Source organism: Orcinus orca, chromosome 16 (assembly GCF_937001465.1).
Source record: "Orcinus orca chromosome 16, mOrcOrc1.1, whole genome shotgun sequence".
NCBI lineage: Eukaryota > Metazoa > Chordata > Mammalia > Artiodactyla > Delphinidae > Orcinus > Orcinus orca.
In genome coordinates this window covers 8480107-8505185 of record NC_064574.1, presented here as the reverse complement: position 1 = coordinate 8505185, position 25079 = coordinate 8480107, and the positions used below count along the sequence as shown (strand labels likewise).

At 43.3% G+C, this 25079-nt stretch overlaps 1 protein-coding gene and 1 long non-coding RNA gene across 2 annotated transcripts in view; both read left to right on the top strand.

Moving 5' to 3' along the window:
• Positions 1–15024, top strand: part of DOK5 (docking protein 5) — a 141891-nt gene extending 126867 nt beyond the window's left edge. The window contains exons 7-8 of the mRNA XM_004282918.4: positions 5660–5780; positions 14470–15024. Of these exons, the coding sequence (XP_004282966.2) occupies positions 5660–5780; positions 14470–14534 (186 nt within the window). The 3' untranslated portion in view covers positions 14535–15024. The remainder of the gene's footprint in view (positions 1–5659; positions 5781–14469) is intronic.
• A 4009-nt stretch (positions 15025–19033) lies between these two features.
• LOC125961540 (uncharacterized) overlaps positions 19034–25079 on the top strand; it is a 127851-nt gene continuing 121805 nt past the window's right edge. The window contains exon 1 of the long non-coding RNA XR_007472414.1: positions 19034–19445. This is a non-coding gene — a long non-coding RNA (uncharacterized LOC125961540). The remainder of the gene's footprint in view (positions 19446–25079) is intronic.

Genomic DNA, 25079 nt, shown 5'->3' with positions numbered 1-25079 from the left:
AAACATAGCAACATATAACATGTCAATCCCAAACTCCCAGTCTATCCCTTCCCCCATTCTTCCCCCCCTGCACCGGGTAACCATAAGTTCATTCTCTAAGTCTGTGAGTCTGTTTCTGTTTTGTAAATAAGTTTGTTTGTATCCTTTTTCTTTTAGACCACATATAAGCGATATCATGTGATAGTTGTCTTTCTCTGTGTGACTTACTTCACTCAGTATGACAATCTCCAGGTCCATCCATGTTGCCGCAAATGGCATTTTTTCGTTCTTTTTAATGGCTGAGTAATATTCCTTTGTACATACGTACCACATCTGTTCCAGGCAGAGGGAACAGTAAGTGCACAGGCCCCGAGGCAGCTCTGTGCTTTGCATGTTCAAGTACAAAGCTGTGACTCTGAAGCAGATGAAATGAGAAGAGGGGTAGGAGGTGTTGTCTAGAAATAAGTAGGGGCCACATCCTATATGACCTTTCATTTGTGGTCAAGAGTTTGGATTTTGCATGGGGTCAGTTGAGAAGTCATTGGAGGGTTCTGAGAAAAGCTGAGATCAGTTGGCTTTACTCTTTTTTTTTTTTTTTTTTGCGGTGTGCGGGCCTCTCACTGCTGTGGCCTCTCCTGTTGCGGAGCACAGGCTCCGGACGCACAGGCTCAGCGGCCATGGCTCACGGGCCCAGCCGCTCCGCGGCATGTGGGATCCTCCCGGACCGGGGCACGAACCCGTGTCCCCTGCATCGGCAGGCGGACTCTCAGCCATTGCGCCACCAGGGAAGCCCCTGGCTTTACTCTTGAAGGGGGCACTCTGGCCGCTGTTTGGGAAAGACTGGGGGTGGATGAGGCGAGAGTACAAGTAAGAAGCAGAGTTAGGGACTATTTCTGTCATCTGGGAATCCAGGTGAGTGCTAATGGTGCGGATCAGGTTGGTGGGGAGGGAGGTGGTGAAAAGTGGATTCTGGATACATCTTGAACAACAGGATTTGCTGATGGTTGAACTTTCTTGTAGGATAGAGAGGAAACAAGGTAGTCTCAAAGGTTTCTCTTCTTCTTGAAACAGAGCAATGGGTTGAATGGAAGAACCATTTGCCTAGAAGGGGAAGAGCTTTTAGGGAGTGAAGTGTGAGAAACAATGGTTCTGGTTTGTACATGTTAGATGAGAGATGCCTACTGGACATCTAGGTGGAAGTGGGGAGCAGGCTGTGAAATACAGGAGCCTGAGGTTTAGGGGAGAGATTGGAGCTACAGATACGCATTTGAGAGTCATCAGAGTGTGGATAGACAGTATTTAAACCTGTCCCAGTGATGACGAGCTCTCCCCACCAACATACATAGATAAGGAATGGTGGCCCTTTGGTTTTAGAATTGTTTCATGTCACTTCATAAAGATCTACCCTTTTCTTTCCTTTTTGCGGTACGTGGGCCTCTCACTGTTGTGGCCTCTCCCGTTGCGGAGCCCAGGCTCCGGACGCGCAGGCTCAGCAGCCATGGCTCACGGGCCCAGCTGCTCCGCGGCATGTGGGATCCTCCCGGACCGGGGCATGAACCCGTGTCCCCCGCATCGGCAGGCGGACTCTCAACCACTGCGCCACCAGGGAAGCCCATATTCATGGAATTGTGAAAGCATCACTGCAGTCAACTCCAGAATATTTTCATCACCCCAGAAAGAAACCCATCTCCTTTAGGCATCATCCACCCAGCCTTAGGCAACCACCAGTGCTTTCTCTGCATTTGCCAGTTCTGGACCTTGCATGTAAATAGAATCATACACTGTGTGCTCTTTTGTGACTGGCTTCTTTCACTCAGCATCAAGTTTCCAGCTTCATCCGTGCTGTAGCGTGTGTCAGGACTTCATTCTTTTTTATGGCAGTCCTTTTCTTTTTTATTTGTTTAGTTTTATTGTCTGTCTCCTTAGGAAGGAATGTTCCATGAGAGAGGAGCTTTTGAGGCTTAAACGCGGGGAGGGGTGTGTCCCGTGCCACACAGCTCATCTGGAGCCCAACCTGAACGGGAGCCCGGGTCTCCTGCTCCATGGTCGGCTCCCTGCCACCCTCGGCAGCACAATGCCTTGTGTGTCCTTGAAACCCAATCAGTTACATCCATTGATTGATTATCTCAGGCCACTGGGCAGCGTCAGAACTCTCTCAGGCTGCTTAGGAAGAGACCTACGTGCATCCCTGTTGTGTAGGGGGAAAGTTTGAGTGTTGAAGTACAAGGAGGCATTTCTTTGACATTCACAAAGCCTTGCCTTTCTCCCCTGGTGGGATCTTGAGTAACACTGTTAGTAGAATGAATAAATGTGTAGAGCTGAACTCCCCCGCCGTTGGACTGTCCTGACCGACTGTGCATACACACGTAAGCAGGTCTTTCCCCGAGGCCCTGCTTCTGCTCATCTCTTGAATGCAGAGTAGAATGATGCAGTCTTATTTTTTATTTTTTTAACATCTTTATTGGAGTATAATTGCTCTACAATGGTGCGTTAGTTTCTGCTTTATAACAAAGTGAATCAGCTATACATATACATATATCTCCATGTCTCCTCCCTCTTGCGTCTCCCTCCCACCCTCCCTATCCCACCCCTCTAGGTGGTCACAAAGCACCGAGCTCATCTCCCTGTGCCATGCGGCTGCTTCCCACTAGCTAGCTATTTTACATCTGGTAGTGTGTATGTGTCCATGCCACTCTCTCACTTCGTCCCAGCTTACCCTTCCCCCCTGCCCCGTGTCCTCAAGCCCATTCTCTGTGTCTCCGTCTTTAGAATGATGCCGTCTTATCACCACGTTCCCCACAGCCCCTGAGAACCACGTTAGTTTAACCTGGACCTGGAGCTTCGGCAGGAATTCAGCTCTGGGCTAACAGTGCTTCTGATTTGCTGGGTTGATTAGGATTTATTCCCTGGGCAGGAGCTGGGTTCATGGGCTCATTTATCCATCCTCTATTTGTTCAGCCTTCAGGGGCCCCACTTAGGTGTTGGGGACACAGAGAGAAAAGATATAATCCCCACTTTCTTGGAGTGCATGGGCTACAGGAGGAGGTGGGCTAGTTTAGCTGCTGTCACAAAACAGTGAAATGATCAGAGTAAGAGCAGAGCTGTGGGATGTCTGCTAGAAGCACCTGGTGTCATGAAGGGGGAAAAGTCGTCAGGAGGTGATTCCTGAGCTGCCTCCTGAAGGGAAGGTAGGTGTTAGCCAGGTGAGGAGTGGGGGCAGCTCTCAGGCTGAGGGATCAAGGCAGTGGTGGGGAGGAGGGAGGGGGGAGGCACCACAGGTGGGTGGCAATGGCAGGCCCCCCACCATATTGCGGCCTGAGATGGGAAGGGTAGCAAGCTCAGAGGGGAAGGGTCACTTACAGCAATAAAGAAGGATGAGGGCCAGCACAGGGAGATCAGCTCGCTGCTTTGTGACCACCTAGAGGGGTGGGATAGGGAGGGTGGGAGGGAGGGAGATGCAAGAGGGAGGAGATATGGGGACATATGTATACGTATAGCTGATTCACTTTGTTATACAGCAGAAACTAACGCACCATTGTAGAGCAATTATACTCCAATAAAGATGTTAAAAAAAAACAAAAACAAATACGTCCATATAATGGAATACTATGTAGACATTAAAAATGCTGTTATAGGGCTTCCCTGGTGGCGCAGTGGTTGAGAGTCCTCCTGCTGATGCAGGGGACGCAGGTTGGTGCCCTGGTCCGGGACGATCCCACGTACCGCGGGGCGGCTGGGCCCGTGAGCCATGGCCGCTGGGCCTGCGCGTCTGGAGCCTGTTGCTCCGCGGCGGGAGAGGCCACAGCGGTGAGAGGCCCGTGTATCGCAAAAAAAAAAAAAAAAAAAAAAAAAAAGTGCTGTTGTAGAAATGCCAACATGCTAACAATACATTGTTCAGGTGAAGAAAATAAGTTATAAAAAAGATATGATATATTTGAAATAAAAAGAAGCATGAGGGCAGACACCTTCCAGCTAGACTCTTCACCACATGACTTCCTGAGTCTTCTCAATCTTCGAGAATTCAGACAGTTTTGCATTGTTAAATAAGAAGACTTTTCTCAGCATACTTCTCCAAAGACAATTAAAATGCCTCTTTCATAAAATTAGATATTGTTTCAAAGGTTTAAGGAAGAAACAGAGAACCGGCTTTGTAATGTTCTCTATGACACATGACATTAGTGTCATTTTATTTTTGTTCCTAAATAAGCTTTCTAAAAATACAGTCAGATCATGCTGGGCTGCAGAAATATATTCACAGTAATATAGTGAGTAATTTGAATTTAACAGCTATTTCCCAAATACTTGCTTTATATTAAAAATTTTATTATATTAAATATAATCCCTTTACATTGAGAAAATCTTATAATCAGTACCTTGAGAATTCAGTTCTTTTCCTCCCTTTATTTTCTTGTATTCCATGTTATTGAAGTTGAATGTCAGCAGAAGTCACTGGTAAATAGATTTTTTTGGTTTGTTTGGTTTTGGTTTTTGCTCTTAAACTTTTGAGACTTTTCGTTTCTGCAGAAATAGAGAAACAGCCACAGAACCTCTCTACGAGCTTTTGTTTTCAGCTTTTTGCCCTTTTGGTTTAACAGGACATGTTTAGGAAGAAATGTCCCCATGAAACCTAGTGCTATGTAATTCTACTTGGAGACTCATTTTGGTAATTGTGCTATTGTGATAAAGAATCCAATCCATCACATGTAAATTTCTATTCGCCTCCTGCCCATCCCACTAAGCTGTCTTCTCTTTGAATCTCCCCCCCCCCGCCCCACCCCCCCCATGTGTTCGAACAGGCCATTGACTACTCCCCAAAGACCTGGGGCCTCACATTGTATCTTTCAGGATGGATACTCCTAGATGTTTGGTGCCAAAAGCTACGACTTCCTCTTCATCCCTCAGTGTCTGGAATGAGGGTCAGGTGCTTGTAGGGGCAGACAAGGCTCTTTTTCTTATACTAGTGATAGAACCCAACTCAAATCAGCTTAAACGGAACAGAAATAATCGGCTTGTGTAATTGAGAAGTCCCAGGCTAGTCTCTTGGTTCAGGTAGGATCCAGGGTCTCAGTGGAGCTTGTCGGGACTCTCCCCTCCTTTTCTTGGCTGTCTCCTTTGGAATAGTGTCCAATGACTGGCATGTTCTCCCTTTATTGTTCCAAGATAGGCTCCAGGCCCATCTGCTGTCCTCTTAGCAACCCCACAAAAAAACTCATAAACATTTAATTCAACGGGTGTTTCTTGTGCATCTACCACGTTCCAGAAATAATCTAGACCCTGGGATTCAGCAACGAAAAAAAAGTCAGAAAAACCCCTTAATTTACCTCTACCGATTCTCTCTTCCACAAAAGTCCTGATAAATGTCCCCAGGGATTGTGTCTTATTGGCCTGACGCAGGTCACCGGGTCACACCTAGAATCAGTGGTGGGGTCTGACCATAACGGAATCGATTGAGCTGGAGGGAAGTTCCCCCAAGGAAAATCAATGCACTGTTGCCAGCCGGCTGAAGAACGGATGCTGCTAAGTCAGTGAAACCGACAGCCGTCCACCACCACCATGGGGCCGTACGCACTGATTGGCTGACGGGCCAGCTCGTGCTTCTGCAGCTCCCTGCGTGGAGCTCCCTGGGTCAGGTCTCTCGCGGCCCCGGGGTTGCTGACACACGCTCTCTTCCTTGACACAGCTCCAGATGAGGATGAGTGAGCGGGCCGCCTCGCTGAGCACCATGGTGCCCTTGCCTCGAAGCGCCTACTGGCAGCACATCACGCGGCAGCACAGCACGGGGCAGCTCTACCGCCTGCAAGGTGAGCGCGGGCGGACTGTGTGGGGTAGGGGAGGGCTGGGGGCAGATGGCTGGGGGGGAGGGGTGGGGAGAGGGCTCAGCTCCTCCCCTCTAATGCGCGCCAGGCTGGTGAGCCCCCTTCCTCCCAGAGCCTGGCCCCTGTCGAGGGGTCTCACTCCCCATCACTTATACTGTATCACAGTGTCCTGGGGGGGAATTGTTTAAAATGCAGATTCTTGGGCCCTCACCCCCAGAGATGCTAGATTTTAAGGTGTAGGGAGCGGCTGAGCAGCGTGCACTTTTAACGACCTACACGGGGTCTGGGCACGAGGTCTGGCCCGCGGTTGGGGAAATAGTCGAGCGGACTCACGTCTAGCAGCTCGGCATTCCTTGGGAGCATGCCACTGGTGGTGCGGACATTCGGGCCCCCCAGGACCTCGGAGGGTGGGGCCCGGCCCCGAATGTGTTACCAAGCCCCCCGGTGATGCTCATGACTCTCAAGCCTGGGACCCATGCTCTCCTGGGAAGGGAATGGCCTGGGGGACGGGTAGTCCTGGGCTCTGGTTCTGCTGTGACTGTGAGCCAATCCTAAGAGGCCCCTTTTCCAGAACAGTGATCTCTGGAGCAGGGTACACAATGGCCCATGGAGGGACAAGGGGGACAATTAGAAAAATGTTAAAACATTTTCTTATCCTTTCAGATGTATCTTTGTATGTTTTATATATAAGGATACCTGTGTATATGTAACGTATAAATAAATGACTAGGCCTGTGTAGGGGGTTCTTGCTGGAGACCTTTTCACTGATGAGGCGCTAAGATCCCCAAACATGGGAGAACATCTACGGGGTGGAACCTGGTTCGTCTGCAGAAACTTGCTAAATGAATGAATGCAAGAACGAATGAATGACCACAGGAAACAGTGGCCCCGGCCATAAATACCTGCTCTCTGTGCCCTGGTCACCCAGCCTTCCCTGCGGCCCTTTCTACTGATCATCTGTCCCCCAGAGAGCTTTTCCTGGTCGTTCTCCCTGGAGTCTGAGGTGACTCTTCGTCATCCCTAGGTCTTACCTCCAGGGCCCTCCCTGACTCCAAGGCAGGTCCCCCAGATTTGATCATAACTGGTGTGGAATCTCTGGTCGTGTGTACCCCTAAGATGCAGACGAGGGCACCCTCTTTTACAGCCCCACCACAGTTTTCATTTCATATTTAATTGTGTGGCCAGTTGACTCAGGACTAGCTCTTCCAAGAAGCAGTAACCCCAAGGAGGGCTGGAGACCTGTGTCTTTGTTTTTTCCTTGTTATTTTATCCCCCAGTGCCTTGCATGGAGTCCACGAATATTTGTTGAATGGCCGTATAATGTTAAGAGGGCAGTGAAGGTCCTTACATTCTAGGCTTTATGACTGTAGGCTCTGTTCACTTGTGGGGATCATGGCATAGTGTAGATGCTCAAAAATTATGTCCTGAGTGCCTGTAGGAGTGACAAGTGACTGCCTTGATAATTGATAAATAAGCTTACCTTCCAAGACACATCTACACAGAGAGGGAGGGTTGGGTTAGATCAGGTTGTTATAAATGCCATTGGTTTCATGTCAGAACAAATTCAGAAATTTTTGCAGCATTTGATTTATATCATCACAGTTTTTGTCATTTACGTATCGCTTGTACCATTATTCAATTTTCTTCCGTCTCTTCTATTTAAATATATTTATTTTTAAAAGTATATTTTTCTGTCTTTATACTGCTATACCAATCACCTATATTTTTTCTAACACACAATAAGATCAACTGTACAAATACCAATAGTAATTACTGAAGGTTTAAAAGAAGCATGTGTTATGAACATATATTCACAAAAAGCTACGGAGTTGCTTTGTTACTTGACTGTCTACACAAACCCAAATTATCTTTACAAAAAAGGTATGTCTTTTCAGATTCTGTGTGTCTGGAATGCAAAAGAAAGTTGAGAACCAAAGTGATGTAGGCTTCGTAAAGAGAAAATGGATAAATTGCTTGAATTCCTGAGAGACAGCCTGGTAATTTGAGAATAGTCAACTTGTATCAAAGTTGATGAATCACTGGATTTCCCCAGAATACCATGTTTGGAAAGATGAGAGTGAGGATGTCATGAATATTTAGTATGTGTTGCAGTTTCAGAATTTATTAGCAAATATCCCAGAGTTTAAAAATCCTCAGGACAATCTGGACAGCGAAAATGTCATATTGAAGAAGACGCTCACTTTACAATCCTTACTTTAACTAATCTAACTCTCTTTAACCAAAACGAGTAGGCATTCATCAGAAATGATTTAAGGCTAAGGGTCTTATCAGAGACCCTTTAATATTTTAAAACATCTTCTTAAGTTTAAAGCAGATGTTTTAGATACTCTTAGCATGCCTTTTTTATGCTCCTTGGGTTTATACAACTACCTCTGACAATGTCTACATCTGTTTGCTACGAAGAAAACAACTCTGTTTTCCAGGATACAGATGTAGTCTTTTTAAACCACGACGACAAAAAACGCAGATTTACGTGCATGCAAAAAGCCCAATTATGGTTGGAAAACCATACGTAGCTGACAGGTCTGGGATGATCATCAAAGACGAGTGACCCACTAATTCCAAAATAACAGTAGTGATAATGTTATGTTTACAAGTGGAGCAGAGCAACGCAAAACCTCACCGCAAAGGAAAAAAATCATGTTCTTTGAGAAGTTTCTGTTGTTTTTGTCAAAAATAGCAAGCCACCAACCAAACGACTCATCAGAATTGGATTTGGGTTTATTTGATAAATCTTTATCTTTAGGTTTGTTATCTATTATTTTTATAATTCAACACTCAAAAGGTTCAGGCAGACCTTGGATATTCGGGGTTCGATTCCAGACCACCTCAAAAAGGCGAATATTGCGATAAGGCAAGTCACACAAGTTTTTTGGTTTCCCAGTGGACACAAAAGTTATGTTTACGCTATACTGTAGTCGATTAAGTGTGCAATAAATAGCATTATGTCTAAAAAAGATGTACATACCTTAATTTAAAAATACTTTATTGCTAAAACATGCTAACCGTCATCTGAGCCTTCAGCAGGTCGTAGTAGTAACATCAAGATCACAGGTCACCATGACACATATAATAATAATGTACAAATTTGAAATATCGTGAGAATTACCAAAATGTGACACAGAGACACGAAGTGAGCAAATGCGGTTAGGAAAAAGGGTGCCAACGGACTTACTTCACGTAGGAGTGCCACAAATCTTCAATTAAAAATATGCAATATCTGCGAAGCATAGTAAAGTGAAGCACAATGAAACAAGGTTCTGCCTGCATTACTGTAAACTTAATTTAAGTTTATTGGTATGGATTTTCCAAATGAGCACAGTAGTAATACTTACAAAACAGTCATTTGAAGATAGTGATAGCTTAGTTTCTAATGAAATAAATAACCAGTGATGAGGAAAAAATGCCACAGAATTCCCTCAGAGACGATGGGTTATCAGACTTTGTGATTGATAATTTTATAGGGTCTTGAAGATGATTGTGTTCTAGGTTTTGAAGATGATAATTAAAACTATTATTATTTGCTCTTTGTTATATAGTAGGACCTTCACTGAACACAAATTTCCAATAGAATTCTTACATTATTCCTGTTTTGACTGCATACTGATACTCACTGAAATGTCCTATTATCTTGGAATACCTCTGTGCATGAGAATGGCATTGTAATCGCTTCATTTTTTTTTTTTTTGCTTCACATATACATTTTTTGGTACCAGTTATTTCATCAAATTATTTGTTTTCACATACTTTTCTTCTGTGTAGGAATTAATGTAAATGTATTTTATTTTGATATTTACTTTGTACCGATGTTTACTGAGATATTTCCTCACCAGCGTATTCTGTGTAGATTTGTCCATATTTATTTTACCTTGTGGATTGCTTTTTAGTCGCCAGCATTCATTAAGATACAGTGCTAATACGTGCTGTGTATGCAGTTTGGGGGCTCAATTTACCAGTAAATTTGATAGATTAAAAAAAATGTTCACAGACTACCTAAAATTATCTTGCTTATTATCAGGGGTGGTCATTTACACAACAAATAAATGGAATAAGTTCATCTATTCCACCTATACCACCTGCTCTCCTTCTTCCCTTCTGCCCACCCCCAGAAAAAAAATGAAATTGAGAAAAACTAGTAACGTCACGACCCTGTGTGCCGTAGGATGAGATTACACAGCACGTAATTTCTTCTTGTTTTGCTGGTATCCATGAGTTGTAATCCTCTGGCCAATTCACCTACCCTAATGTATTTCAAGCCGACGTCTTCTGACAGATCTGGTGGTTATTCTTGGAAATCAGACCCTTAGGAGGGAATTTATCCAACTGGTCTGAGAAAATTTTCTTCTCCAAATTTAGTCCTAGAGAGTCACCTGCTGGTTGGTTTTGGAATTACCACCTTATTATTGCCGTTTCTGGTGGAGAGAGGAAGGTGCTGGTTCAGACACACCCACCTACACTAAGACGTATTCAATCCACCCTCACTGCTTCTCCCACCCCATTTGCCAGTTTTCAAAACTAAATTCTCTTCTATGTTTAGGTATATATAGAGTCAACTTGTGAGGTTTATCATGAAAACTGGGAAGGAATTCATGAAACGGAAGCATTCAACAGTGTGCTGAGCACCGTATTCACAGGATTCTTTTAAGAATTCATTGTATAAAATAACCAGAGTCATCTTTTTCCAGTTGTCTTCTGTATTGTCCTAACCCTGGTCGACACCACCTTCCTCCAGAAAAGTACTATGCTCCAATAAGTTTGGGGCAAAATGCTGCATGTTAAATTCTCCTTTAGGAGGTTCAGAAAGCAAATCTTTATTTTTCAGACTCCGAGATGTCCTGTAGTAAAAGATCTGTTTAGTCTTGCTTAAATCAGAGCTCTGCAAATTTATTTGAAACATGCAGTCTTGTCTCTCCTTCTTTATATAAACAAAAATTAACATACCTCTAGTAAAGTGCCAGGTTTGTTCCATACAAGGGAGACTGGACGTACTCATTATCTTTATAAAAGCTACCATTTCTTGAGGATCCGCTGTGTTCCAGGTTTTGCACTAGGAACTTAACATAGTCTCATTTAGTCCACAAAGCAGCCACCTGAGAGTATTTTACACCCATGTGCAGCTAAGACACAGGATCTGAAGGGTTAGTGATGTGTCCAGGATCACCTATCTAGTAAGGAGTTGAGGTTTTCATCTCTCCATCCATTCACTGACGCATTCGTTTATTTGGCAAATGTTAATTGAGCATCTACTTTATGCCAAGCACTGTGCTAGGTGATGGAGGTACACTGGGGCTACTAGACAGGCTTGTTTCTGCCCTCCTACAGCTTATAGTCGAAAGGAGAGTCACAGTCAGTAATTACACACATATATTTAATTTCAAATTTGGTCCATGTCAGGTTGAAAAGAAAGTGTTTGTAGTAGAGAAAGGTGAAGCAGAGCTGTTGTCGGTTTGGGGAGGATGATGACAAAGGGACTTCTTTAGAGGGGCTGCAGCATTTACCCCAAGATCTGAAGTCTGAGAAGAGACAGCCATACTGAGAAGCAGGGAAAAGCATTGTCCACAGAGAGATCAACAAGTGCAAAGGCCCTGAGGTAGAAACGAGCTGGCATGTTCAAAGAGCAGAAAGGAGGCGGTGTGGCTGTTGCACAAGGGCCTTTAGGAGACAGCGGGTGTGTCCAGCTTCACAGCGATGTTCTTCTCAAACGCCCTCACCTCCTCCTCAAAGTTAACATCTTAGGAATTTTGCTCTTAATCTTAAGGAGCTCCGTTGCTCAGTATTTTAGAAACTTTCTGTTGGAATTGCCTCGGAAGATAGCATCCCTTGTTTCAAAAAAAAAAAAAGAAAAAAATAGGCACGTATCATTGATCAGATGTGACTTTAGATAATTTTAGGAAATCAAAGAGTGGCATCAGATGTTTGCATCACTCTGCGGGACATCTTCCGTGTTGCTTATTTGGTTCACCTGGCAACAGCTCGAGTTGGCAAGAGTGGGACTATCTTCTCTGTTTCAATGAAGGCGGAAACTGAGACCCTTGGAGGTCGAGTACTTGCTCAAGATCACATAGTCACTGGGCGGAGGGACTGACATTAGAACTTCAGTGTTCTGACTTGTAGTCCAGGGCTCGCTCTTTCTTTTATCATATGTCCTTGCCTTTGGGAGGAAGTTCTGCTCCTCCCGAAGTGTTTCCAAGACAAATACCATGTGATGGAAATAGCTCCTCCAGCGGGTTGGTTCCAGGCCATGAGATTTACATTTTTATTTTAAGGATGATAGATTCTTGGAGCAAGTGGCTACTTTGGAGGAGTTAACATTGGTTTTTCTTTCTCTTTTATAATCTATTTTTTATTGAGGTATAGTTGATTTACAATGTCGTGTTGATTTCTGCTATACAGCAAAGTGATTTAGTTACACACATACATACATTCCTTCTCACGTTCTTTTCCATTATGGTTTATCACAGGGTATTGTATATAGTTCCCTGTGCTCTACAGTGGGACCTTGTTGTTTATCTAGCCTATATATAATAGTTTGTTTGCATCTGCTAATCCCAAGTTTCTAATCCACCCCTCCCACCTGCCTCCCCCTTGGCAACCAAAAATGTGTTCTCTATAACACTGATTTTTCAGTATTAATTCTAACACAGTCATATACATTGTATATGCAGCTGGTAAGAGAGAAGTAATAGATTAAGATCTGAGCAAATGTGAAAAGATGACAAATAAACCAGGGTCTCAAGGTCACGTGTCTGTAGGGGCCAGGAGGACATGCCAGGACTGAGTGGTGGGGTCCCTAGTAAAAAATGGCAGGGAGAGTGCAGGCCTAGAAAACAGGGACATCCACCCTTTACGGGAAGTTTGCAGTCATTCAGCTATTGACAAGCAATTCCAAATGTTCCAAGCCCTGCGCAGGCCAGAGAACAGGGCTGGGCCCAGATGGTGTCCACAGGCCAGTACCAGCTTGTGACCTTTGTGTGAACTGCAAAAATGTAAAAATAATCTCTCAATCCATCTCCTGGCTTTAAGCTTAAAAACAGTATTCCAACCAAGCCAGGAAGTTTCAGTTACCCATCATGATAGAAGCTGCAGGTGTATTCATTTCGACTTGACCCCAAGTGAATGCTGTCAGTCACTTTTCTTGAAAATTTTTAGAGTCTCAGGAGCTACCGTTGAAGGTTCAGGAAGGGCTTTGCACTTGACTGAAGATACGGATTTTGCATCAATATTGTTTGCATGCTGTCTACTTCCTGCAGGGAATTTTTATCAAACTGTAATAAAGATTTGCCTGGATTTTTACTTGTAGGATTCAAGCCCATTAATGCAGTTTCTCTACATTATAGCGTGTGCTTATGTGTGTGTGTGTGTGTGTGTGTGTGTGTGTGTGTGTGTGTGTATTGGAAAGAGAATAGAATTCATGTCCAAAATGGCTCGGAGGCTGGAATAAATGATTTCTAGTGATTTGGGATATTTTAATATTCAAATTACTTTAATAATCATCACTGCTATTGTGTACCAATGACTGTATGACTAGAGTTTCTTATGGTTCAGATTTGAGGCTTGCAAACATCTGAATCCACGATTTCTTATGTCAGAAAGAGACTCACCTGAGGTGTGATGGAGGCCAGGGCTGTTGGTGATAATGAGGGAGAGCTTAAGGCTTAGGGGGCCAGAGGCCACTGTGAACCTTTTTTGCTAGGTCCAGTGTTTTGAGCGCGTGTTGGTGGGGCAAACATGCTCCACTTAGCTGGGGTCCCATCTCCCTTTGTGTTAGGCCGGCTTGATCCACACATTTGGTTCCAGGAATGCTGTACTGTTGTGTAGGTTTTGCTTTGCTCACTTCAGAGAGCTGTTCACCTGGTCTGCAGTGTGAATTCCTTTGCTTGTGGTAACGCTTATAGCCAGCAGATGGTGCTCTGTCCGCAAGAACTGGAAAACTGGCCTCCTGGCCAAATCCAGCCTGCTGTCTGTTTCTCTTCACGTTTCCTTGGAACATTCACGCCCATTCCTTACATGTTAACTGGTTGCCTTTGTGCCACAGGCAGCAGAGTTAAGTATTTGCTATGACACCATACAGTCTACAAAATCTAAAATATTTCATATCTGGCCCTTTATAGACAAAGTTTTCAGCCCTATCCTGTGTCACAAAGGGGGCTCACAGTTGCCTCGTGTGTTGGCCTTCCTGGCTTCTTCATTTTTCTTGGTTTGGAACTTAAACCTGAAATAATAAAGCCTAAATGGATTTTAAGAAGTCCTCTTTTACTGCAAGATTTCCTAGGTATAAATATAATATTGTCTTACTTCTGGTCCGGTTTCCAAAGAGTGTCCTCGCCAAAAGATTCCACAGTCCTTTGATTCCATGTCATCTCCTCTAAATATTCTGGGTATAGGAGTTGAAAAAGACGAAACATTAAGGAGGAGGTTGTCCTTAACTGCTACTGGTCTGATCATAGCTCAGTGCAAAGGCCACATGCAAATGATATGTTAATCATACCATCTCTTATGACTTTCATTTGCATATCCCTGTGAGTGGCCTCTGGGAAAAAAATCCCGTGTCCTATGTTACTGATTTCCACTATAGAGAAACTTGTGACTAGCTAATCTGGTTGTGGGCTTTCTTGAAATATAACTGCCGATTTCTAAATCTTTTTTGGAAAAGATGTCACCAGCCCTCTGAAGCTTCATCGAACAGAGACTTTTCCTGCCTACCCATCTGAGCACTGACGGAACCGCCAAGAATTGCTGTGTGACATGCTTGTGATGTGTCAGGCACAGATCCAGCCGGGAGGTCAGAGGATGACCCCGAGGGAAGCGCTGAAGAAAAGAAGCTACACGTCCTGGCTAACTGCGTGGTCCTTGGGAAACTCTGCAATACCATATTTTGTCTTTTTGTTTTTTTTCCTTTCTTTTTTTTTCCCCTTAAAAAAAACTTAGCATAATTGAAACCTTTTCCTTAAAAGGTTTTTCTTTTTTCTTTCCTTAAAAAAAACTTAGCATAATCGAAACCTGTTCTATAGATATCGACGTTTTCTTCCCTCTTTTACAGTTGGACAGAAAGGAGTCTATGCCACAAAATGATTTTCTATTGTAGATACCATGTCCCTGGCACCTCTCTGAATCTATCCTTTTGCCGATTCTTGTGGTTTTTCCTTCTGAGTGTTTCAATTGTATGACAGTACTGACAATAAAATGGCTCTCATTTGTTATTCGTTTATACCGTATTCCTCAGTTATTGATATTATGGTTCCGCTTAACTGTTGGCCATCATATTTTATTATATTCCCCATTAGTTAAATCAGTGCTTTAACTCAGTATTACCTATTATGTTAATAAATCACCTTTCCAAGCACCCTTTATGTTCTTTATAGGGTTACAATTTCTCTCTCACACCATCTCCCCTCTCCCTCCTTTTTAAAAAAGCCTTTATTTTGTTTGGTGTACTTTCCCAAAACATTTTAAAATAAAAGATCATTCTTCACCCATAGGGTCGTGGGATTCTGGCTATATGGTTTTCTCTGTATCTCCAGTGTTTCTGAAGGTATGTGAATATTTGCCTTATGAGCCATGAGTGTGGTTTGGCATCGCGTTTGATGGAATCCAACCATTTATGCGTTTGTTCACTTGTTCATTCAGCTGGTCTGTGCTAAGCATCTACTAGACAGAGTCAGGAGACAGAGAGATAAAAAGACACAGGCTCTGTCACGAGGGACCTTAAGTGCAGAGGAGTATGACAAGGAAAAGACACAATTTCAATACAGAGTGACATCTGCTAAATGGACCCCGAGAGGTGATGTACTTCGAAAGAGATGGTCACTCTATTCCCCAGGTTTTCCCACCAGGAAACTGCCAGATGGGGATGAAGTCTTGTGAGCTTCTGAGGCTAGAATTGCTCTAAAACTGCATGAGAGAGCGGAGATCGTGTCTGTCTCGGTCACGACTCTCTTCCCAGTAGCGTTGCCAGATAAAATATAGGACATCCAATTAAATTTGAATTTCAGATACACGATGAATAATTATTTAAGTGTAAGTGTATTGCATGGGACATAATTGTACTTAAAAATGTCCATTGTACATCTTAGATTCAAATTTGACAGGATAGTCTATATTTTTCCTTGCTAAGTTTGGCAATCCTATTTCCCAGGCCCTAGAACTGTGCCTAACACGTAGCTCATGCTTGAGAAATAAGTGTTGAATGAATGGAGGAATAAACTCCTATCCTTGGGATAGAATTCTTTCTACAAGGGGAGGCAAATTAACATTGATGGTATGTATACATTCTCAGTGTCAGGCCCGGGGCTAGCCCTTCCAAAATGATTATTTTCACTAGGAAAAAAAATAAATTTTGCTAAGTCCCCAAAAAAGGGACATTAAGAAGGTTCATTTTCATTTATGTTCCTTCCAAAAATGCATAATTTCCTAAAATGGAGATTGACCAATAAAACCCCAAAGGCCCTGCTAAAATCCCACCTGGATCTGAGTTGGCTGGGATTTCCAAGGACACTGCTGGTTAGGACGTGTTTTTCTCAGGGGTGGAGAAATATTGGGGGAGGGAGGATTAAATTCAGCTAAGAATTAATTAGTGGATTAGAGATATAGAAATGATTTAGTGCTAATGGCTTCACTGGGATGCACTTGTGTTCTGTGTTCTCTGTAGCTGCTCTTCACATCCTTTTAGCTCATCCTACTTCTCCTAGATGTATATGTCTTCATCTTTAAAAAATTTGGTTTGCCAAACATGTTTGATAATTTGCTCACTGTTCATTTTCCTGACTCCATCTGGCTCTTATTTATTTATTTTTCTCATCTAAAACTGCCTCATAAGAGGTTCTCCCTGATTCCCAGGGCCTTGGCAGCCAGCACGGGGGATTAAGTTGAAGAAGTAGATAAGCAAATGGAATTAAAGAAATAATTATAATTTTAATGAAGTCAGAATTGCTGAAGCAAGTCTACAGCTAATGAGTGTGTGAAGAAATGTTGCTGGATGTAGTTAACTACCAGCCAGAGCCTCTTTGAGGCCTTCTCGAAAAGGAGACATATTGACAGAAAAGAGTTAGAGTGCTATTAGATTATCCTAACAGCTTCTACTTATTGTCTCTGCTATTCTTAGAGCTTTACTTGTGTTATCTTACTGAATCCCCACAACAACTCCATGAGGTAAGTATAACTACTGTTCCCATTTAACAGATGAGAAACTGAGCCTTAAGGAGCTTAAATAATCTAAAAATATGCCCAAGATCTCTTAGCTCTGTTAAAAGGTAAACTGAGGCAGATGAAAAGAGTTTATTTGAGTATCCATCTCTGGATCAGGCAGCGCCCAACCAAAAGTAGTTAGAGGTGCTCCGTGAACAGGAGGAGGTTTTTACAGAGAAGACTTGGAAGCAAAGCAAGGCAGTTATTTGACTGACTCTAGTGGTTGCCTTATCTGGGAAAGGCTAGTTGGCTGTTTGTGGCTGGTTGTTCCTAAGTTTCATTTTCTCGGATTTTCATGCACTGACTCTGGCTTACGTTTTGCTTTGCTTGTGTAGGCTATCAAGGCATTAGGATCACCCCAGTCTAACGGCCTTCCTGTTTGATTATGTTAACAGCTACTCAATGGTAGACACGTTTGAACCCAGGCAATCTGATTCCAGAGACTGCTGTGTAAAATCCATTACACATGCTGCCTTAGCGGGCAGCAAACTTTTTCTTTAAAGGGCCAGAATATAAATATTTTAGGCTCTGGGGGTCATATGGTGTCACTGTTCCTACTGTATTGCAAAAAAGAGCCATAGACAATAATACTTAAAGGAGAGGCATGGCTATGTGCCAGTAAAACTTTATTGACAAAAACAAGCCACAGGCTGGATTCGCCCACACCGTACTTGACAACCCCTCCCTACTCTAGATTGTAAGAACACCAAATTCTGTCTTTTATCAGTTTCAGGTTTTTGGTAGAAACCATGAGAAATTTAAACACTTTAATTTCTGGCCTTAAATAAGAGAAATAGTGATTTGAAGTGGTTTTGAGTTTTCTTTTTCTAATCCCTAACGTCAGTGGTGAATATCCAAGTGTGAGAAGGGGGAACATTTCACAGCTGTGGTGGATTTGTACACAAACCAAACTGAATTCTCAAGCACTTGCACCAACATTGCGGATAAACAAACCCAGAGGTTAAGCGGCAGCATTCACTTAGACGTAGTTGTTTCTGTTTTAATTATATACTGAGAAAAGTGACTATTTTTTGGCAGAAGGTGTGGTTTTGTCTTCCCCTTTGCATGCTTATTGTAGCCGGCGCTAAAAAGACCTTTTACCCAATTTAAGGCAGCATGATGCAGTAGTTATTAAAATGCTTTCCACGTGAGACTGCTTGGGTTTCTGTGATTCGTTAATTCATTTACCAAGTATTGTCTTGTCTCTGGGTATTCCAGGCTGTGTGTTAGTTGCTAAAAATACGGTGTAAATATAACCCTCAGTGTACCTTCCTTAACAGTGCTTTCACCTCAAAGTGCTTAAGCCAATTGTGCAGGAGATAGAAAAAACTAAGGAGAACGTACATTTACATAGAGAGATATTTTATGATTTTTTTGGGGGGGCAGTCTTGACCTTTGCAGAGGGGAATACTGTACCATTAACAAAAATTTTTCCTTTCAGTCCCAGAAAAAGTAAATCCATTTTGAGATTTCCACACAAACTCAGTACTTCTCATTCATACTGAACTTTTAAGTTCTTTTGATTAAATGTTGGAGGTCAAGCTGCTTATCTTCTGATGAAAGTCAGTGCTGGCTGATTTCAAAGAGAGCTTTTGGCTCAACCTACAGGGATTTGGGTCAGCCAAGGCGAGAGCAGGTGATAATCATTTGCCTACATTTGTGCTACAGAAAATACCGCTGCCCACATTCTACTCTCTGAGCTTGTAGTTACCAAATGTTGGCAAAAGATAACTTATTTAGCTGGTCTGGGGTGGAGGTGATGAATCTGTATTTTCAATCAGCATCTCTAGGTAATTCCAATGCAGGAGGTATAAATCCCGTTTTAAGAAACCTTGAGGAGATTGAAATGGAGAGAATTCCCATCAGGTGAGATGTGTTACCTGGAGGCAGTCAGCAAGGTATTCTTAAACAAGATGCCTTCGGGGAAGTCAGCAGGCGGAGCCGGGATGCGGCCCGGCTGAGGGCACCAGTGAGATTCCGCAGGGGCGGGTGCTCATACCCAGGAAGGGGAGCTGTGTTGTGACTAAAGCTCAGGCGGCGAGGTCTATAGTGGCATTTCCCGGGCCTCTGCAATACTTTCTTTGTTGCCATAACAACTAATAAGGAGACTCAGTTTGACCTTCTTTGTTTCTCGGAGATGCCTAAAGTGCAAGGGCTTCTCGCACTGTTGTTTTTAATAGGAAAAAGCCAGCCAGAAGCTGCTCAGGAAAGCAGAGGACAGACTGCAAAGAGCGCGCCAGGTGAAGCAGAGACCCGGATACCCAGCTGCTGTTTTTAACGACCCGGCGCTCAGCCACTAGCCAATCAGGCTTCCCCCGCCCCCCCCCTCCCCCCGGAGTGCTTTCCTCCTTGATGTTATTATCTTTGGCCTTTGGTAATGATGCAGTCCCCTCCTGTACTGAAGAGCAGAGGTTGCTTGGGTGGATTTAAAGATGTCGGAGAAGGGTAAGAATTACTATTTTTGCTCTGAGTTTTGACCGGACGGTGACTGCTCGTCTTTGTTGTCTCTCTGCTGTGTTTACATGTTGTGTTTATTTACTTTTTTTCCATTGGAAACCCTAGGAGGCCCAGCGCTAGCTTTGCTTTTTTCAGTAGGTAGCTACCCTCCTTTGGCCTACCAACTGAGGCACACGTGGAAGGCTTCTGTAGCGAGGATCTGTACATGCTGGCCAAAGCCAGCCTATCCCTGCTTTCGTCAGAGTTGTATTCAAACACAGCCATGCCCATTTGTTTGTTACCTGTTGTTGCTTTTGCACAACAACTGCAGAGTTGAGTGGTGGTGTCAGGGGCCACGTGCCCTCTACAGGCAAGGTCTGCAGAGTCCTGCTCTGTACGATCCGGGCCTTCCGGAACCAGCTGATCCTCTGGGGACCCTGGTCCTGCAGGCGTCGCTTGTCCTCAGCATCACTTGTGAAATGAATGTTCTTGGTGGAAGGGAATGCTTAGTCCTCCCCTGAGCGGGGCCTGCACCCTCTCACTGCAGGGGTCATTTTTCTGCTGTTCCTTTTGCCTGGAAAAACCTTATTTTCTTCTACTCTTGCAAAACCAACACTTGCTTTAGACATTAATTAAAACACCAGGCTCTGAGTTCCTTCCTGGGACCCCCCAGACCAGACGAAGCCGCCAGTTATAAGCTTTTAAAGTACTCAGAGCGGTTCCTGCGTAGCACTAATTACTGTTTATAGTGACATGTTCGTGTGCTTATTGCATTGTCTGCCTTCTCCATGCTTCTCAAGCTCCCTGAGGGCAGGAGCTGTATCTAATTGGCTAAGCTTTGTCCCCCCAGCACCAAATAAAATACCTCCGTTAATGTGGCTCTGTGCCAGGGAGCCCTAACTTTTCTGGAACTTCTGTGTGTGCCAAGCGTAATCCTTACACCATCCCTGTGCAGGTGATGACTCCAGAGCCCACATGCTTTACTTCTACACTTGTGGTTCCCAAACTATGTGCTGAGGTGCCTAGGGCGCCACAGTGAGTTCACAGAGGTGCTGTGGGATATATTAAATTTTTGCAGCAAACAGTGATATTCAACATCTATTGAACCTTTGGGAACTGCTGGCTGGAGGCTGTTCAATTTCAACATTAGATCACATTAAATTCATTTCTATGATATCATTTTTGTGAAACTGGGTTTTTGGCAATAAGAAGCAAAAGTACTGTGTGAAAAATAGGTGTGGACCAGTAAATGAGGGTGGCAGTGGGTGTCCAGTCTGATTCCCAGATTTGAGGAACTTCAGTGCCCTATAGACACACACATCCCCTTAGCAAGCAATTGTGGTTAAGAATAAAATTAAAAATAGATTTTCTTTTGATTTAGGTGTATTTTTTAATGGTTCCTAATTTGTTAGGACAGCTTAAATGGCTTGGACCAAACAGCGTAATAAATGGAACTACTAGCGGCAGGACAGGAATAAAGACGCAGACGTAGAAAATGGACTTAAGGACACAGGGAGAGGGAAGGGTAAGCTGGGATGAAGTGAGAGAGTGGCATGGACATATATACACTACCAAATGTAAAATAAATAGCTAGTGGGAAGCAGCCACATAGCACAGGGAGATCAGCTCGGTGCTTTGTGACCACCTAGAGGGGTGGGATAGGGAGGGTGGGAGGGAGGGAGATGGAAGAGGGAGGAGATATGGGGATATATGTATATGTATAGCTGAGTCACTTTGTTATAAAGCAGAAACTAACGAACTAATTGGAGTAAAGCAATTATACTCCAATAAAGATGTTTAAAAAAAATGGAACTACTAAATATTTCTCTTGGCCTAAGGGTATTATGGAAAACTTACTGAGCTACGAAACGCACTGTGAACAGAGAAAATGTGAGAAGCTCTGCTCCCCGTTATATTCTCCTGCCGTGCAACAGCCCTCAGATATGGGCTCTCAGATTTAAGCCCCTGGTTCTGTATCTAGTACACGCGTACACACAGCAGGGCTGGTTTCATGGGTGCAAAATCCATGCAGTCACACAAGGACTCCATGCTCACAAGGCCCCACATTTGGCTCTGCTGGGGCCATCTTGAAATCCTTCATACTTTTATCTTTGAACTTGTGTTTGTAAGTAAAGTCCCATTGGACAATGGAGCATGCGTATGAGCAGAGGAGGTGCCTGCAGTATGCGTCTACTCGCTGCTCCCTGATGCTATGTTTGTACATAGCATTCGTCGTGCCCCATAAACACAGAATTCCTGAGGCCCCAGGATGCATGGGAGTTCAGGGATCCCCAAAGCAAGTACAACAGGAGTAAGCAGGAGTAAGCAGGGGCCTTGACAGCCTGAGATGCTTTCCCTTTGAACCAGAACTTGCTTCAAATGCAGAAGGAAGGTAGGGGTGGTCTATGAAACACAACCAACTGAGGAAGTCCATCATATCCTTTCTTACACATGGTCCTCCCCTCTGTCATAGAAGGAAAAGGAAAGCTGGGAAAACCCACAGTTCCTTTTCCTTTCAATCCTTTCTCATTCATCAGAAAGGCCAAGCTAAAGGGTGTTGGTAGAATGTCCATGTGTCAAGAAGTGAAATAAAAACAAGTATGTTAGTTTTTGTGCAGCTTTTCTCCTGTTCTGACAAGAACAAAATGCATATGCATATATGAGCTAAGGAATATGAGGTGTGTAATTTTGGTGATTCAGCACATGAATTGAATGTTCTTATATTAACATTAAAAATGGACATGGCATGATTGATGTAAAAGATGACCAGTAAAATTTGTGCTAATTTAAAATCTTGATTTTTCTTAAGAGATTAATAGCAGATAAGAAACACAATGACACAATTTGTATGGAAACACAGAAGACCCCAAATAGCCAAAGCAATCTTGAGAAAGAAAAATGGAGCTGGAGAAGGAATCAGGCTCCTGGACTTCAGACTATACTACAAAGCTACAGTAATCAAGACAGTGTGGTACTGGCACAAAAACAGAAATATAGATCAATGGAACAGGATAGAAAGCCCAGAGATAAACCCATGCACATATGGTCACCTTATTTTTGATAAAGGAGGCAAGAATATACAATGGAGAAAAGACAGCCTCTTCAATAAGTGGTGCTGGGAAAACTGCCTAACACCTGCCTAACACCATACACAAAAATAAACTCAAAATGGATTAAAGACCTAAATGTAAGGCCAGACACTGTAAAACTCTTAGAGGAAAACATAGACAGAACACTCTGTGACATAAATCACAGCAAGATCCTTTTTGACCCACATCCTAGAGAAATGGAAATAAAAACAAAAATAAACAAATGGGACCTAATGAAACTTAAAACCTTTTGCACAGCAAAGGAAATCATAACCAAGAGGAAAAGACAACCCTCAGAATGGGAGAAAATATTTGCAAATGAAGCAACTGACAAAGGATTAATCTCCAAAATATACAAGCAGCTCATGCAGCTCCATATCAAAAAAACAAACAACCCAATCCAAAAATGGGCAGAAGACCTAAACAGATGTTCCTCCGAAGAATATATATAGACTGCCAACAAACACATGAAAGGATGCTCAACATCACTAATCATTAGAGACATGCAAATCAAAACTACAATGAGGTGTCACCTCACACCTGTCTGAATGGCAGTCATCAAAAAATGTACAAACAATAAATGCTTGAGAGGGTGTAGAGAAAAGGGAACCCTTTTGCACTGTTGGTGGGAATGTAAATTGATACAGCCACTATGGAGAACAGTATGGAGGTTCCTTAAAAAACTACAAATAGAACTACCATAAGACCCAGCAATCCCAGTACTGGGCATATACCCTGAGAAAACCGTAATTCAAAAAGAGTCATGTACCAAAATGTTCATTGCAGCTCTATTTACAATAGCCCGGAGATGGAAACAACCTAAGTGCCCATCATCGGATGAATGGATAAAGAAGATGTGGCACATATATACAATGGAATATTACTCAGCCATAAAAAGAAATGAAATTGAGTTATTTGTAGTGAGGTGGATGGACGCAGAATCTGTCATACAGAGTGAAGTTAGTCAGAAAGAGAAAAACAAATACTGTATGCTAACACATATATATGGAATCTAAAAAAAAGGTTCTTAAGAACCTAGGGGCAGGACAAGAAGAAAGACGCAGATGTAGAGAATGGACTTGAGGACAGGGGGACGAAGTGAGAGAGTGGCATTGACATATATGCACTAGCAAATGTAAGATAGCTAGTGGGAAGCAGCCGCATAGCACAGGGAGATCAGCTCCGCGCTTTGTGACCACCTAGAGGGGTGGGATAGGGAGGGTGGGAGGGAGGGAGATGCAAGAGGGAGGGGATATGGGGACGTATGTATATGTATAGCTGAGTCACTTTGTTATAAAGCAGAAACTAACACACCATTGTAAAGCAATTATATTCCAATAAAGATGTTAAAAAAAAAAAGAAACTGACCAACAGAGAGAATAAGGAAGAAAGGAAAACAGGTTACATTTTAGTTCCTTGAGCAGCACTTCTTTCTTGCTTTTTAAACACAGAGGCCCCCCTTTAATTGTACACTGGGTCTCACCAGCTCTGTGGCCGGTCCTGTGCAGAAGGTGCTTCTTGAAGAGAAAGCAAGCTGAGTGGGGCTGAGGATTAGGTTCCAGTTGAGTTTTTCTGCCTCTTTCCTGCTTCCACATGTGGCTTCCACCCAGGACCCCTGCTCACCTTTTAAACCTTCCAGTCCAGTCTTTTAATAATTGACCTCTATTGAAGACAAGCCACGCAGTTCCTATTTTAAGCGAATGCTCCAGTCACGGTGACTGCCCAGAACTAAATAGTGTAGAATTATTTTCCTCATCACTGAATTCCTTTTAAAGCCGTCCCTACAGAACAAAGAAAGAAAGAGAAACATTTGGTTATCAAAGGAAGCCAGCCCCCAAATTTACTTTGCTTTAGCTGTCATGCAAATTTCAAGCAAGAGGCCTAGCTGGATGGCTTTGAAGATAAAGATCTCAGTGCGGTCCTACAGAGGCTTCAATGGGGTTTCTGATGATCCTGTGATTTACTTGGAGAAGGAAGAAAGAGCCGAGAACAATAGGAAAAACTCGGCTCTGAAGGCATAAAAGCCCAGTGTCTAATTCTGGTTCTTTCCTTTTGCTGGGGGAAATGTCAGTTAGCAGCAGCGACGGGGGGGGGGTCAGATACTGCTAGACCAGGATTCCCCAGGGCGGCCTATGAGAGGCCAACTCAAGTTCCTGGGCAAAAAAAAAAAAAGGTTTATCCTTCAGTGAAGTTTTGGTAAATGTCACCTCAAACCAGTTTCTTTACTTTGCAAACTTCTTGGCACCTTACGTTTAGTAAATGTAATGTAATAGCCAAGGGCGGGCTATAGGATGCAGACGGGTTTTTTGCTTGTTTGTTTTTTTCTTTTATATATATTACCTTTTATTTACTTATCTTTATAACATAAGATGCAGAGCTTTTTATTGTGACATGTCTTAAACCAGTTTGGCTGGTGGTGGTTGTTTCTGCATCAGTCGTTTCCAGCGATTAGAGACAGGTGAGGGCAGGTCTTCCACAAATTTCTTCCTTCTCCCCCAGCTATAAGATGGAAGTTCTCATGCACATCAGCGATGCAACAGCCTGAGCAAGTAAA